The sequence below is a fragment of the Anser brachyrhynchus genome (assembly GCF_964034855.1).
Source record: "Anser brachyrhynchus genome assembly, chromosome: 3".
In the NCBI taxonomy this organism is placed as follows: domain Eukaryota; kingdom Metazoa; phylum Chordata; class Aves; order Anseriformes; family Anatidae; genus Anser; species Anser brachyrhynchus.
The window spans coordinates 20,462,749-20,480,625 of NC_137696.1; the positions used below are offsets into that span (position 1 = coordinate 20,462,749).

The 17,877-nt window shown below is 36.0% G+C and overlaps 1 protein-coding gene across 36 annotated transcripts in view; it reads left to right on the plus strand.

The window, feature by feature from the left end:
* Nucleotides 1-17,877, plus strand: part of NRXN1 (neurexin 1) — a 725,132-nt gene that overhangs the window by 486,228 nt on the left and 221,027 nt on the right. For 35 of the 36 annotated variants that reach the window (XM_080583915.1, XM_080583904.1, XM_080583905.1 and 32 more), the window contains one exon: nucleotides 15,255-15,436. In XM_080583915.1, coding sequence (XP_080440041.1) covers nucleotides 15,255-15,436 — 182 coding nt within the window. Of the gene's footprint in view, nucleotides 1-693; nucleotides 12,560-15,254; nucleotides 15,437-17,877 lie in introns of those variants that run through there. The other variant, XM_080583918.1, reaches the window with a different exon arrangement.

Sequence of the window (17,877 nt, forward strand, 5' to 3'; positions counted from 1 at the left end):
ATGAATCAGGTCTTCCCATTAATTGTACTGTTACTTCTCTATAGGAAACTGCAAGGAGAATTGTTTGTGAGATGTTGAAAAGCAAACTGCTGTGTAACATAAAAATCCTCATTTACAGTGGTGTAAAACATAATTAAGCATTCCTCTTTTATTTTTAAGGCTATTTTAGGGTTCCATATAGAAATTTTCATCTCAGCTGTTAATTCTAAAAATCTCCTTTTTGTTAGTGAAAGTTCAGATTCTCCCAGTTTTTCTATATTGTAAGATAATGAGACTTTGGGAAAGATTCTTTTTTATGAAACATGACATTTTTCATCACTGATAAGATTTTGTGTAATGCAGATAATAGAGAAGCCAAATTTGAACCTATTTAAGTCAGTGGAGTTTAATAGGAACAAATAGCAACTGCTGCTTAAGTAATTTTTCTTTTTCATTATAATTCAAGTCTAACAATCCTACCACTAAATTTCATGTACAGCCAAGGTTCTAGATGTAGATGAGTCTGGATTTCTCAAAAATATGTAGGCATTGCTCTTTTAGGATTTCTGAAAATAAAATATTCCTTTGTATGCATTTATACATCATCTTTGAGGCTGCCATTTCTTATCTTTTACTGTGCAAGGAATTAGTAGCTTAAGGATATGGATATTGAACATCAGCTGTAAGGTCATGTCTTTTTTTCCCCCCAAGCAGGAGAGGAGAGCTGTTTGGAGACACAACCTGTGGTTCTGACAGCTGATCACCGTTTCTGCCACATCATTAGAAATCAAAGAATTCATCGGAACTCTTGCAGATTAAGATTAGAAGAAAGCGGGGATGGAGGACTGATGAAAGGGGAAATATGGAGGGACTGAGGTCCTACTCTGTGTATATCACTTTATCTGAAGCACCCTCATTGTAGACAGTTGTCAAATGTTTTTTACTATTCAAGATCAATATGAAAAAAAGAATGGATTTGTTAATCAGATAAGAACTTCAGTACGTTGTTTCAGAGACCAAGGCACACATCATTTTTAGTTCTGAAGGTCATACAGTCTAAATTCACAAGGCTAATTGGAAAGTTTGATGTTTTCAAAAAAGAATAATTTAGAAATTTGTTTTTAAGGCAATAATAAGAAAGATGCAAAAAGTGCTTCAGCTTTTTAAGAACTGACTAAATGATTTTTTTTAAATGATGACTATTTTTACCAAAGATATTTCCACCCAATAATACATAATAGAAGAATGCATAATTGAGCATGGCAGACAGGGACCATTGTGCTCACAGAGTTAAGGGTGCATTAGTGTTCCTATTACAGTCTTGTGTATTTTATGAGGTAAGATGGTTACAGTAATTGGTTTGAGACTGAAACGTAGCTTGAAAGATTGAGACCTGAGATCAGAAGTTATATTTTTAGAAATGTTTTCTGGGAATTACTTAAACTACCTTGGTTTGTTTATGGTATACTGGATTCCCAAGGTCCCCATTAAGGTTCACAGTTGCATTAAAGACAGTTTTGTACAAACAGGTAGGTAGTCACAATGCCCATGCAAACAGTTTACAATCTCATACCCTCAACTAGCAGACTGCAATTGAAATAGATTCTTATCCCATCAGATCAGGATCTTTGACTGTATTACTGACTAAAGCACGGGTCTGAAATTAGGTTTGGACATACTGAGGTCTCTCTGCTTAGTGGGAGCTTAAGGATCAATGTGTCCGTCCAGAATCAAGAGGGCCAACCTTGAGACACTCAGTGGATACGACTGTTGGATGCTCATTCTTCTTTGCTCCTCAGCTATGCAGGCTGGCCTAGAGGAAGCAGAAACCTATTCTAAATCCCCGTGTTTAATCCCTTTCTTGGACATGCTCTGGGAGGCCTATGTTACTCACTCGGCACTTGTGTGGACCAACATGAGGAATGGTGTCATGCAAGCAAAAAAGACATGCTGCACTTCTCAGCTGGGACCCAATTATCTTGAAACTTGGGCCAAAATGTAAACTAAATAACAAGGAAAATTGTTCCCACTGTTTTAAGCTCCCCACAAAACAATTTGTTATCTTTGCCTCATGCTCTGTGTTCTGTACCTTTTCTGTGGCTAAGTAGAGCTGTTAGGAAGTTCTCTGTAACATTTACTAAGTACCTCAGAAAAGGAGGGCTGGTTGCTTTCTCACTTTATTTTGAGGTAACTTCGGTTATTTCATTACTGCCTGTTTGGACTGATGAGAAACAGGATGAAGTTGCCAAAAGTGGGACAAGTTCTCCACACCTTGTTCTGTTCCTATGTGTATCTTGAAGACAAGGATGTTAATTTAACCTTGTCATCTTACAGAATTAGATCAGGAACAAGTAATAGTTTTGAGAGCAAAAAACTTCTCTCACATATATCACATTGATCTATTTTCTAAACTATTATTTTCAAAAATAAACATGAAAAGAGTTTCTCCTTCAGCATGAATGAGATGTCCCTGCCACATTTGGCATGAGATATTTCTGGTTTACTCCACAGTATTAAAACAAAGTCTATACGGAGTTTGTCACTCAGGTAGTCATCTACCTGTTGTAGAAGAGAAGATACCAGATAGGAAGAAATATACAGAGTTTTTATATACAGATATCCCTGTATATAACGGACATAATAAAATATTATTAGAAATATTTGTCTTTTCATACTGTTAGAATGTTGAAAAGCTTTTTATGTTGTGTATTAATTCTTGCAAATTGCTTGCCAATTTAATATCAACAGCATCTAAACAGTAAGTAATTGCTTATGATAATGAGTACAAACTAATTTACTAGAATATGTTAATATTCACAATGCACTTTAGAACAGCAGGGTATTCCAAAAATACTACTCTCTTGTTTAACTGCAGCATTTAGGTTGGATTGTTATTACAAATTCTGGCAAAAACATCACAAAGCCAGCCTCTCATTGAATAGCCACCTTATTGAGACTCCAGTCTGTATGAGCAAGGGCTATGTAGTGTCCTTTGGGAACTAAACAGGATATGAACAAATTGTTCTAGATTTAAATAAAAAATCTTAATTTCTGATTGATGTTCATTACTTGTACATTTATAAGACAGACAGAGAGACTTCTTTTATGAATTGTAAAATTTAGTTTAACATATCAGATCAATTGGCATGCAATCACTTTTCAATGTTTGGATGTTGTCAGTGGATCTACTCTTTGTGTGAGATGCAGAAACATCTCTAAAAGAAATAAAGTAGTGCAGGAGTCCCCCAAAATTCCATATTATTATCCCTTAGCTGATTCTGCAAGATTCTTTTTTATTGTGTTGGAGTAATTATTTTTTTCTTTGTTGGCAAATGTTCTGTTTCATTTTGTTTTGTTTTTTTTTTCCTCCACAAAATGATATGAATGTTTGTTGAAAAATTGATTATCTCTGAGCACATTTCTGCAGAGAATAATTTTTCAAGTGCATTGGTGTTGCTTATAGTTTTGAGGGGCTATAAACATCTTTGTGTGTATTACAATAAAGTGTTTTAAAAAGTAAGGCTTCCCAAACTATTGAAGACTGATCACCATTTCATGAAAAATAAACATTCATAACTTCCTCCAGACAGAACTTTGGAAGTGAAGAGCCTACACAAAATGACTGCTCTAATTAGGCCGGGTTAGTCTTCAGAGGGTAATAACTGCTTACCTTTCTTGCATCCATGAATGGTCATAGCTTATAGTACTGGCATATGAAGTATCCTAGTGGACACTTCAGTTAGACCCCATTGAGATGAATGACTAGCTGACACCTCAAAACTGTTTTGTCAGGTTCTCTCCAAACAGTACTGTGGGATTCGGTGATTAAACTGTGTTCCCTGATTACGCAACTGTGTAAAACAGTGAAAAGCATAAGATGCTTATTTTTCACTGTGGCTCTTTATCCTCTGAAGTTGGCAGGGAATTGTTGCTTACAAACAACAGCATAAGGACTTCCCAAAGAAGAATGATAGCAATTATCATAATGACAAGGCATATAGCATTTTTGTGCCAGACCACAACTGGAAATCTATTATGTAGCAGGACAGAAAGAAATAGGAAGGAAGTGAATTGTCTCAACCTGGCTGGCACCTGCCAGCTTTTATTATAATGGTATAATCACCTTAAAGATTCAAATACAGCCATATCTGTGTGCTCCTATTAAACAGTATTTATTTCATGTGCAAATTTGATAACATAAGTAAACACTGATGTCCCCAAACCAGTCCTTCCGATAATGACTAGGAGATCTTTCCAGATAGAGTATCATTTGTAGGGGCTTGTTTTTATTTCTGGGTTTCTCTTGAGATAATCAGCCAGATATTTTTACACTATATTCCTCTTTTTCCTGATACTTTTCCAAGGTTTGAATGCACGTAATATTGGTGAAGACTAACTTTGCTTTTAAAATTAGAAGATTTTTAAAATCAGTTACTACACTATGTATGAAATCAGATGAAATGTCATGAAATTTTGTTATTGATCAGCTGCTTCCATGGTAGATCCACGTGCTTCATCGATGGTTAAGCTCTGTTTGTCCAAAGATTTAATATGTTACTTTTTGCTTTTGTTAGAAGAATGCTTGCAATTTTTTACAATTAAGGATGTAACAGATCTAAGAAATTATGTTCTTTCTGGTTTTCTTCAGCTATTGCCTATGTATGTATACTTAAAGATGTTCAGAAGTGCTATTTGTACCACAATAATATTTTTTTCTGATAGCTATTAGTAATTAAGTTATCCGGAGGAGAGCATGTACACCACAGAACATCTTACTCTTCACTACATTTTCAAACAATATCAAACTTCATTGCATACTACCCATAGCACAACTTTTTATTTTTAGAAGAGGTTCCATCTCAGCAACACCTGCAATGTTGCCAATACTGTGTTTTTTCTGCGGGTACTAGAAGCACCTTATCTTATTCCAGTAGTCTGGCATCTGTCATCCTTGTTGTGCTTGTATCATTTTTCAATGCATTTAACAGGCTTGCAGTTAGCTTCACTTTTATTTTCAGCCTGCTATGCATTTCTTCTAAGTTTTTACTAATATGAGAGCTCCCGAAACTTTTTATGATTTCTCAAGACTAAATGATGAGATACACTAGGAAGTGCATTTAGTGAGGGAGATAATATAAATATTATTTTAAAATAAATAAATTAATAAAAGAAAGGATAACTGGAATATTGTATTCACAAGGAAGGCATTAAGAATGGTTTTCAAACAAAACAAAAGGAAATAATAACTTTAGCTAAAAACACACTCAACATTTGAAGTTGACCTCCTGAACATTGTAACATAATTAAATAACTTCAGATCAGCTTTTTCAAACATTTGTTCAATTTCTTCATTTAAAGAACTGAGGTTTGATTTTTTTAAAGGTCACCAGAAATGCTGCAACACTTCTGAAAATTGGGACACTGCAGTAGGTGCTTGAATAAAAGCAACTTCAGACACTGCTTTGCCAGAAATCATGACATTTTTATTAAATTATTTGAAAATATGAAAGATTTCTTTGAAATTTTGATGGACCTATACAGAGAAAAAACAACCTCAAATTGAATTTCACGTTTTATTCTACTGACTTTTGATTTGTATATACATCTGTGCAGAGCTACTTTTTTGTGAGATCTGTTCAAATCTTGGTGCATAAGCAGTTTTGTCTTCAACTTGCAGGCCTCCCAGTTGAGTCAGCAAGCTTGGAAACTCTAACTCCAGTTACTTGGCTTGCAGAATTTTTAGCATTTGCCTGATATCTATTGAGATTGTAAGGTCCCTGGACCAGAACCACTGAATGATTTCATATAGGCCACCACAGGATGGTATCAACATTTGATCATTTGATCTCTATCAACCTGTGTAGTATTTGAGCTAATGTCCTAGTTCCTGCATCCTGTCACAAATCCCTTCAGCTAACCAGCACCTTAACTACATTCTTTTTATATGTGTGCACCACTAATAAACCTTAAGAAGCAAATGACATAAGAAGCATGCACAGTCCATGTATTTGAATGGTCTTTAATAACAGTGGTTAAACTGAAGTATAGGAACTTGACATTTCCTAATGTAAGGAGTTTGGGACCAAGGCAGTCCTATCTGGACCTTTTGGGACCAAGGCAGTCCTATTGTCTTCAAAACTATTTGAGTTTACTGATTTAATTCTTCACTCTGATACCGTCTTTACATACTGTCTAAAAAAAATTCATCTCATTCATTGCCTTCTCATATGTGTTTCCTGACAACACCATTTCTACTTTTTTGGACACTGTTCAAGAAATTTATCTTTACCTATATGTAGACAAGGTTGTAGGAGGAATAAGGCCTTCCCTTATTATATATAATAATTATAATTATTATATAATATAATAATATATAATTATAATAATAATATAATTATACTAAGGCCTTCCCTTATTTATAAGACATTTGACTTCTAATTTCCATCTGACTTTTTGGCAAGCTTTCAGAGGCAGACACATTGTATCCTTTTTACCTTTAATAGAGTTATAATGGGTAAAAATGTTTCATGTTGACTACAGCATGACATTTAAAGCAAGCTTTGATTTCCAAAAATATATATTTTTCTAACCATCCATGTTACATAAAGATGTGAGGCATTAATGGGGAATTACTTGGTTTACATTTCATACAGAAATTAATTTTGAACAACCATCCATACTGGGAACGTAATAGGAAATAGACAGCCAGTAAAAAAATTTTAATCTGAGAGATTCTGGAGAAGAGCAATAATTATCTTTTGCCAGTCTGTGTCAGATTTGCTTTAGAAAGGCTGTACTGTTTCATAAAAGAAATAATAGCTTTTATATAAATGAACACAGTAATGAGATGAACGATGAACAAAACCCAGAACTTTTTTATTGTGCACATTTTAAAGCTAATCAAAATAATTGTATAGAATTGGTGCCTAAATACTGCCAAGTCCATTGTCATTCTCTAAATTGACTCATGTTTTGTTAGTAAATCAGATGAACGGATACTCTAATTTCTACATACTGTTAGGAGTCCTTTCAGCCAGCTCTTGCTTAGCTAAGGTCCTTCTGAAAATTATATTCATTTTAAACACAACTGAAAGCTTGTTTAAATTGAAAGTTTAATATGCCTACTTAAATTGTGTAGTACTTTACTCCAGTTAAGTGATCTAATCTAAATCAATGGGGTCATTCAAGGTGTAAGATGCTACTTGAGTAAAGCTATTAGAATCTCACTCCAGTTGGAAAATCCTTTAAATTATTTGACATTTTGATTTTAACCTTTTATGTTATTTATAATGGTAAGAATGATGGTAACCTATAATACTGATAAAGGCTGCATAAGAGGTGTTCTTTATGGGTATGCACATCTGTCGAACCGTCAATGCTCACAAATTTTAGTTATTTATCCCTTAGTGACCCTACTGAAATCAATAGAACTAGATATCCTCATTTTAGACAAACATTTTGCCTTGAAACATGTTGTTCCAAAACCAGCAAAAATAATGAATCCTGATTTCTTATGGAATGCTGCCTTTCCCAAATGTCTGGCTAACACAGCACACTAAGTGTATTGATTGGCCTACCAATATGCAACTGTAAAGGTCCCTACAGGCTATTGTCAAGCAAAAATTATAGTGGTTGAGCTCTATAGAGTTTTCTTTTACCTATTTATTGATTTTTATAATGTGATAAGAGAAAATGTTTGAAATTTCTGCCTACCTATATCTCAAATTTGGCTGATCTTGACTATTAGATTGAAAAGTTGATGGAGGATGAGCAAAGGGAGCAGATAGGTTGTGAAACCCCATAATCTTATCTTCCACAGAGAAATTTTCTAAAAATAGGACATTTAAAACTAGGGAATTAAAATTACTAGAATAATTGGAAATGGAATGGAGTATTTTTCCCCTCTTCATTATGGCATGCAATATACAATATAAATTATGAGTTACAAAGCACAAAGTCAGAAACAAGTGGGTTTGTATTTGTATAGTATCTTCAACATTTACAATATTTTAAATATATTTGACAATTTCCCTGCGTGGAAAAAACATTTCTGTCTTGCATTAGTGGGTAAGATATGATACGACTTTGTTAATGGAGAAGCATTCCACTGAGTTCTCAGCAAATGCAGAGATTTAACCAGTATCAGACCATGCTGTAGTTCAAGTGGCTAAAGCCGAAGGTGGAGTTGCACGTAGGTCAATCAAACCAGTGGCCAGTGTCAGGTTGATCTCTCCCTTCAGTCAAGAGTCTGTTGCCGGAAAGTCAAATTGTGGGAAGACCCTAGACATTTTAGACAAGTCAGAGTGCTGTTGTGCCACCTACAGGTGTACTAGGTCACAATACTGTCCAAATACCTTTGTCATAGATTGGAGGAAAGGAGGAGTAAAATAGGAGTGTTTTTCTTGGTTTGTTTGTGGTTTTGTTGTTGTTTGTATGTGTGTGGAGGTGGAAAACAGGGCTGAGCTGATTAAGATACTTATAGTAACTGTTGTGGTCTGAGGAAAAGACTTGGCTTCTGTGTTACTGCATTGAATCTGCAATAAATGTCATTGCAAAGGCCAGGATGCTCAGTTTGACTTGAGACTGTTCTTCTATTATCACAGAGACCTTTACCTGGAGACAGCCCTTGGGGATAGCTGAATATAATAAGCCATGCACAGTGCTGTTTTATAGATCCCTGACAAACCTTGGATGTAGTGTGATGAAAAGCCTTGTAGGATATGATAAAGCAAATCAGAGTCTCTCTAGTGGTCTGGGAAGAAAGTTTTATGATATAACATAAAGATGTGTTTTAATTAATAGCTACATAGCATTGTTTCTGTTTACCAAGATGTGTAGAAGGCTGTGTCTTCTCTACTTGCTTAATAGTGGCATTGACTGGTTGATAGATAATCTGGAAGAGGCAGATGACAGCAGCAATGAGTGATGACTCTTCTGTTTCAGCATCTTGTACATACCAGACATACTGCTTTGTTTATTCATTTTAATAAATTAATTCAGCTGATCTTTAAGCTGGTTGAGGTCACCCTCATCTAATTATTGTTTGGGTGAAACCTCTTGAGTATAACTTTTAAGACATGTCCCATGCTATGAAATAGGCTCCAGTTCTAGATTACAATCAGTGCATTACTAAACTAAGCAGGGAGTGCAGTAGTATCATAAGCAATGTTGGAAGTTTGCAGATTCAGCTAGCAGCAACTGCTGTACACATGGTGTGGCTTCAGTCTCTTTTGCAGAAAAGCTGAGTTTTGAGCTTTACTGCTTAGTGAAATGTGGGTGCTGCAGAAGGCTGATGATATACCCACAGACATCTTCCATTCTCTTTATTTTCTTCAGTGTCTTTACCTGAAGTGGCAAGATGAGATCATAAATGAAGGTATTCATGAGCAAAACCACTAACAGCCTATGTCAATACTGGTTTGGTCAGTGAGTCTTCTTCCAGTTACTCTGATAGAATGAATGATCAGCGAATCAGTTAATGTAACTACTGAGAAATTATGCTGTGCAGTTTGTGAGATTACAGTTGTATTGGGTTTACATGGCAAGGTTTTGGTAGCAGGGGAGTGTAGGGGTAGCCTCCATGAGAAGAATCCAGAAGCTGCCCCATGTCAGATAAGGGCCAGTTTCAGCCAGCTCCAAAGGGACCTGCTTCTGCCCAGAGCCGAGCCAATAAATGATGTTGTTTGCACCTCTGTAAGAGCAGATTGAAGAAAAAGAAAGAAAACTGCTGCACAACAGCAGCTGGGAGAGGGAGGAGTGAGAAGCAGCCCTGCAGACCCCAAGGTCAGTGCAGCAGGAGGGCAGGAGGTGCTCCAGGCACGCAGCACAAGTTCCCCTGCGGCCTGTGGAGAGGCCCCTGATGGAGCAGGCTATCCCCCTGCAGCCCATGGGCCCCACATGGAGCAGATCTCCACGCTACAGCCCATGGAGGAGCCCCCAGTGGAGCAGGTGGATGTGGCCTGGAGGAGGCTGCGGCCCATGGAGAGCCCCCGCAGGAGCAGGCCCCGGGCCGGAGCTGCAGCCTGTGGAGAGGAGCCCACGCAGGAGCAGGGAGTCTGGGGGGAGCTGCCACCTGTGGCAGACCCGTGCTGGAGCAGTTTGCTCCTGGGGAATGGACCCCGTGGTACAGAGCCATGTGGGAGCAGTTCTTGAAGACCTACTGCCTGTGGGAAGCCCCCGCAAGATGAGTTTGGGAAGGACGGCATCCCGTGGGAGGGACCCCACATGGAGCAGGGGCAGAGGGTGACTGTGAAGGAGCAGCGGAGATGAAGCACTCAGTTTTCAGGAAAATCCTAACCTTCTAGGGTTTGCAAAGATGAATGTGGTCAAAGGAACATTTTAAATATACTCTTGTACCCTATTGTCCAGCAGTCTAAGAGGTACCTGGCCAGAAAAGGAGACATTTCTCCATTCTTACAACTTTGGCTTGAGCTTTTTGGAGGGCAATGATCCATTTGAAAAACTCCATCCAGTACACCTCTTGTGCTTTTGAACAGATGATACTTAAAGTAGCCTCACGTAGTTTTTACAGCAAAGCAGTTGCATTCCACATTCAGGCTCCTTATTGGGTTAGGGGGGAGAGGCCAAGAGGCTTTCAGGAAGTGTTCAGTTTAATGTAATCTTTAGTTTGAAAAACTTCTTCCAGCAGCCCTTCCAAACTGCTTCCTATGGTTAGCCCTAATGGCTGTTCTCTCCTCACCTCAGCCCTGTGGCATATATTCTCTGTTTTATGTAAATAATTAATAACATATCAGAGTCTAAGAAGAAACACACAGAAGAGTTGGTTTGTAACCCATCATAAAAATGATCCACTAATTATTTTTAATCATTCCCTCTCGCTTCCCCTGGCAAGGTCATGTTTTAGACTTAAAGCTTTCATTTCTTTATTTATATTAGAAATCTGTAAAGTTATACATATGGAAATTTTTGTACTTTTCTGAAACTTCAGCCATGGACAAGATGAAAATATGTAATAGAAAGAATAAAGAGAAGTATTAAATGGAGACTTACATGCTCCACTGAACACCGCAAGTGTGATTAATGTCTCTGTATAGATGTTTTTGCAAATGTGTATACATAGATTTGTACTGTAAATTCTTCACTCCTGGTAATTAGTAGTAGCCTGCACACAGAGTCTCACTGGATTCAGCAAGTTTATCAATGCAAGTAATTACTTACCAATGGGAGTAAAAGGGTTCACATTCTAGCCCAGAATGAAGAAAATACTGATAACATACAGAAGGAAGATAATTATATTGAGTAATTTCTTGTTATAACCAGTAATGTTTATCCTTTTTTTTTTTAATAATATAAAAATTAATATTAATGACAGGACAACTAAGAATTTTCATTATTGACATTTGCAGGCTTCAGTCTTTTGTTTTCAAGCTGTACTGTGGTAGAATAACTACAGTACACACACAGTACACACAAACCACAGTTTGTTGGGGTCCAAAGCTCAATAAAACCATCACTTTCACTTTATAGGCATCTTAAGCCTGCCATTTTCCTGTTGAAAATAACCATTAAGTTACTGACATTATAGGGGAAAAATTGAACTATGTAAATTACCCTTTGGTGTAATATACCTTAAACACAAAATTGAGATGAACGCAAGGAATGTAGAAAGCTGTTGATTTGTTGATGATTTGAGAAAACTGTTAAACTATATCAGATGTGACTTCAGAGGGATAAATATTGAAAAGCATTGCAGTCATACACAGTAATAGATACAGTAAATGGGTACTAAACAAAATATTTATCTGCTTAATACTGTATAGGTAAGCAGATGTCCTTGAGTTGCTGCTAGGCTGTGCTGAAATAAACACACTATTTCATAAAGATGAATTTTGCAAACAAATAGGACTTGAGAGACTGAGGCCATTAAAAACCATTACTGTATCTTGACCACTGGCAGTTTGTTACAATAGGAACCATGCATTCACCGTTCAGAATTTCAAAGAGCTGTATGGACATTGTGTAGATGCATGGACACATAAAGAATTACTCAGTAAATTCTGTGGCTGAGAGAGATATCCTGGCATATTACAAACTTGCCTACTTGTAAGTACTGTGCTGATGGCATTGCTATTCTTGACTAATTCTGCAGCTTTCAATTCTCTGGAGATGATAAATCCCAAACAACACAGTGCCATAAGCTATAAGAGGGAAGGAAGATGGCTGGTTTTCAGTGACAATGTTCTGAAAGAATGGCAGAGACATTACAAGGTTTCTCAGAGACCATAAAATCATTTTATGGAGCAAGCGAATTAGGTTTCCTCTGTTGTTTCTTCACATCCAAAATTGATAGTAAACAAGGTAGTTTTGAACAACTGCTCAGTTTCTGGCTTTTAATAGTTAATGGGGGTTTGGAACATAAGCTGAGATCAATCCTAGCATAATATATTTTACTTTATTATATTTGTCTTTCTTGAAACATAAACACTAGAGGACCTATTCTCAAATAGCTTATGAACTTATTTCTTTTCCTTTTTTTTTCTTTTTTTTTTTTTTAATAAATTAATACAGGAAATTAAAAGAATGAGACTCCCTGTATAGCTTAGACAAAGGCAAATCTGTATTCATCAACATGGATTAATGAGCCTGTTACAAGACACAAAGATAGTGTGAAAAGCTACAAAATGTACAGTTATTAAAAAAAAAAAAGGAAAGTTTTGACATAAATAACATCAGCCACATGTTGTTATGGATAAAAGATAACTTCTAAAATTTTGATGTTGTTTCTACATAGTTTAAGATTTGCAGTTAAATTTAATCAGCCCTACTGACATTGACCTTGGCATCAAAGCTGCAGCAGTATGGAGTGAAATGCTCTTCATTTGTTTATTCGAAGGGCAGCATTTAACAAAAAAAACGCAACAAAGATTCACGCTGAACAAGAACGGAGTCTGTCATTGTTCAGAGCTGGAGACTTACTTCTGGGTCATGTTATTCAGTATGACTCTGCTATTGCTTGGCAGGCTTTTTCTTTGTATTTTATATTGGGTAAACACATCTGTTACAACCAAGAAAAAGAGAATTACGCCCTCCCACTTAAATCTTATGTACTACTCAAACATTATGGTTGGTGACATTGAGGTGTAAGGAGTTGATTTTTGTTAGCCTTCTCATTTTTGTTATTTACAAGAACTTCATTCCCAGTCTGATGTGGTATTTTATGAAGTCAAGAGAAAGGCTGTCACTGTTTTTAATGAGCTTTGGATCAAGCCCTTAGTTTTTCAGCAATACAGAATAAATCATTTCACTAGAGATATCAATGTGACCTCCACATATGAAGATCCAAACTCTGTCACTCTTCAGCTGGCTCAAGGTTTGAAGTCAGCACTAGCTGCAAAGGTGAGAACTTTGGGACCATCAAGGATGATATTACCTGTCCCGTGTATCTTTGCTTTGGGACATACTAGAACTGGAGATTCAGCCATCATTACTGAATAGCCTGCAATGGATTATTGTGCATTTCAGAGCACTGCATATGAGGAAGGATGGGGTGGGAGAGTAGGAGGTTAGGTTTTTGTCACACAGATTCCCAAACCAGACACCTTTGGCGCGTCTGCTACCAAACCTTTTTATGGCACAGCCCTTACCTTCACTGCTCTTGCACAACTCTTCATACTGATGATAAACCACAGTTTCTCTTGGAGCGTAAATTAAAACTTAAATGCCAGATTTGTTATTGTGTTTGTCTTTGCTAAAGAGATTTGACAAGTTTTCCTACAACACATACAAGTTTATATTTCGCTATCAAGAGAAAAGCCAAGCGATTTGTTTGAAGCACAGTGCTGTCCTGCAAGAGTGTTGATGTAAATTGAGCTTTACTAAATTTTTTAAATGCTATGCACAGTACATAAAATATGATGGCATTGTAATGGAAAAAAAAAAAAAAAGAAAAGATGTTAGAAATAAATATAGGTTATCATTTCAAAAAGACCAAGTGACCTTTTTGCTTTGAGACTGACTCAAAGCAGTCTCACTCAGCAATAGAGTAAGATTTTGAGACATCTAGAAATTGAAAGACTGGTGTAGCCATACAACCCTTCTTGTTTTCAGCTTTAAATTCTAGATCTCCAAAGGTTTTTAAATACTCTTTTAGGCTCACAGCACTTTTGGTCAATCTAAGAAAGTAAGAAAATGACAATTACAATGTTATGCACTTACTCCTTATGTGGATATGGAAAGTTTGTAGAGTATTTGGTGGAGCATAAACTGGATTACATTTAATAAAATTAACAGTATCCACACAGAGAGCCAGCTTAGAACAGCTAGTAAAGCAGACATCCGTATTTACTATGCTCTGTATCTCCCTAAGCATTTACCTATCTTTGTAGAAAAGAAGTGGACAGCCTATAGTGACTTCATAAATGAAAGACTGAGCACATGCACAATTTATATGGTGTATGCTATTGTTAGGGTAGAAGTTTTAAATGGAAAGTGTCCAGATATGCTGCTCTTTTAGTTCACAGGAAATATGCAGGTGATGAATTAAAGTGCCTGAGAGCTAAGTGGTTTAAGATTACAGCACTCGTTTAAAAAAAATAAAAAATTACAGATTTTTTAAGTGCATTTTGGAGATAATATGCAAACACTTATAAGTTATACAATAAGCATTATGGAAATATGCCATTGTTTACTTAGATGGTAGAATGATGCATTTTTGTCCTGACATGTAAGGTATGTTTTTATCCTTCCATTTGTTATCTCCATCTGTCACAAGCTGATAAACCTCAGATCTGTAGAAGTCTTATCTGACTGTATTTGTTGATGTCTCTCTTTGCTGTGCACAATGACATATCATATAGAGCATATCATTTTCATTGTGTAAATAAGGTTGATATATGGAGCTGCATTTTTGTCAATCATGAGATAACTGGAATTACTTGATTTCTTCTCCATGTAGGCCCAGTTTGGAAAAGCATTTTGTTCAACTCATCCCTGTTCTGCACATGACAGAAACATGTTCTTAATTTCAAGCATATGCTTAGGAACTCTTCTGGATAAAAATGCATTTCTGAATCAGAGTCATGGTATTTTAAATCACTGTATATGCAGTTATGCTATATTCTATATAAAAACACTAACATTAAGCTTACTGCAAAATTTTTAGAGATAAAGAACCCTTCATGTTGAAATATAGTATTGTTTTGTTTTACAACTATATTTGCTATATGAGAACATCTTGATTTTTGTAGAGCACATCATTTCCATGTGCGTTTGCATTGACACAAGTGAACTAATTCTCTTTTATTTCTCCTTTACAGCGGGAACAACATATATCTTTAGCAAAGGTGGTGGACAAATCACTTACACGTGGCCTCCTAATGATCGTCCAAGCACTCGTGCAGACAGACTGGCAATAGGGTTTAGTACTGTTCAAAAAGAAGCTGTGTTGGTACGAGTGGACAGTTCTACTGGGCTTGGAGATTATTTAGAGCTGCATATTGTAAGTATTATCAAAAAATGCATGTTTTTATTCTTGTCTCAATAATATTCTTGTCTCTTGATTCTTGTTCTTATATTTTGGGTGGGCTTTTTTGTTAGTTTTAATGTAAGTATAGCATTTTGCTAATGAACTGTTTAAGGTTAATAGTGAATTAGATGATGATGGTTTATAGCATACAGTAGTGTACAGGATTTCAGGCATTCTCAAAATACTGTATACTTTATATAGTTCTGCTTTATATGGCTTTTCAATTAAAAATCATACTGTGACATATGTACAGATATAGGAGTTTACTGCAATCTAATTACATAAAATGGGATTTAGCAATGTCAGAAGAAGGTGCATTAATCCTGGAGGATTTAATCTGGAATCTGCTAGAGGAAATACGGTATATCACAATTGACTGTGCTTATTGTTAATACTAGAATTTATCCTCTGATTTCACCATTCCATTGTGATGATAAATTGTAAGCAGAAAGCAAGATTGTCAAGCTAGGAGGTCTGAAAAAGTAATTTCAGCTGCCCTAAAGCAAATAACTAGCAATCAAAATTGAAAGCATCTGGATTTTTATGGCAACATAAATAAATGATCAGTTGAGATAAACATAACTAGGGCAGTATAAAATGTTGTTGTTTAGATCAGTCCCAAATTTGTTAATATATTAGCTTGACTTTGATTTAAGAATCTTGCTACTTTCAGAAACAGAATAGTTCCTTTTGAATGAAATTACTTATTGATCTGTAACCAATTACACTTCTACCCTCGGAAAACATTCTGCAGTGATCATTTTCAAAACTAGAGGGAATTATGGTATTCAGTCTTCCCAGGCTCCTTATTTCTGTAAAGGCACTCCTGCATTGTGGACCAAGGTTATTTTATTTTATTTTATTTATTTATTTACTCACTTGAGTAAATAGACAAAGAAAGAAGGCCTTAAAAAAATCCGAGGTTGTGTATACCATTCTCTTACATTGAAAAACACAGACAAAACATCTGGCCAGTATTGTAAAATCTTAATATAAAAATGTGAACAAAGCAGGTTCTCCCAGGTGCCAGAAAAAGTGAGAGCCCATATCTTTCAAGGCAAGTATTGGATTATTGCTAAATAGCAATCAAAAAAAAGTTTGCTTTCCAAAGCCATCTGTAATATCACGTGCCTAGTTATCATTTGCCCATTTCTTTGCAGCCTGAGACCAGATACACTGACTGTGAAGAACTGTGATGCTTTCAACTCATAGTGTTATCTTTGTCATTAGCGTACAAAGGGATGATTTTATTGTAGATTTACTGTACCTAAAGTCTACCAAGTCATATTTGTGCAATCTCTCTAACCTTGATTTTTCCATTTTAAAGCAAAACTTTGGGTTCATTAATTATGAGTTGGATGTCAAAGTGCAAAAATTATTACCCGGTCATAAGTGTTGCTTTTACCTAAATATCTTTCTTATACCTATGCTGTAGCATATAAATAAAAGAATAATAATTGAGAGTTTTCTATTATCAGAAGAACTACCAGCTTAGTAGAGATGGGGAAAAGCATAGATTATCTTTACCGGTCTTTTGAAACTCCTGCATGTGTTTATTGTGTGAGGTGACTATGGCCTCCTACTATTGTCTTTGCAACAGACTTTGGGAACCTCTCTGAAGCCCACTGTGCTTCACAGAAAAATACATGATAACTATACAGAAAGTTCACTAGAATGAGGCTTGACCTTCCAAGAGTTCCTCCTCTTTGTTCTCATTCTAAAATGGAGACACTATGGGATTGACCTGAAATCCTGACATCTGGCAAGGTGTCAGATCTGCAGGATTTTTTTAATCGCTGTTAGATAAATCTTGGAAAACTTCTAGAATATAATTGCTAAGAATCTATTTCAAACAAGGATAGGATTCAAAAGAAAGTTGAAAATCAGCATTTTCAAAAATACTCATGGGACCTAAGAAAATATGTCATTAAAGTCATTGGAACTATAGGGTCTTCAGAGAATTTTACCCAAGTATGATATTGTGAAGCACCGTAGTTTTAAAAATAAAGGAGAACGTAGAAATGGAGAGGCCCATGTATATGTTATATTTGAAAAATAATTTATTGGAATGAAGTTTTTCAATAGCTTGCAACTGTATTAAAATAGCTGTAATAAATGTAGTAGAAGGATTGTGTCATTTGAAACTTCCATCTTGCACCAAAGCCAGTAAGAATGACTTAGTTTTATAATGAATAACCAGAAACAAGCATAAGTTGTGAATAGCAGAAGGAGGAAGAACTAGAAGGAGAGGAAAATCTAATTCTCCTTGTTCTTTTCCATGCGTTCACTCACATATCTTTCTAATAAATATGCATGAGCACTTGAAATAAATGCCTGTGTATATTTAAATACACTGTGCATAGATAACCTACCTTGTTATACCAACTATAACACTGCAACGCAGGTATAGTTAT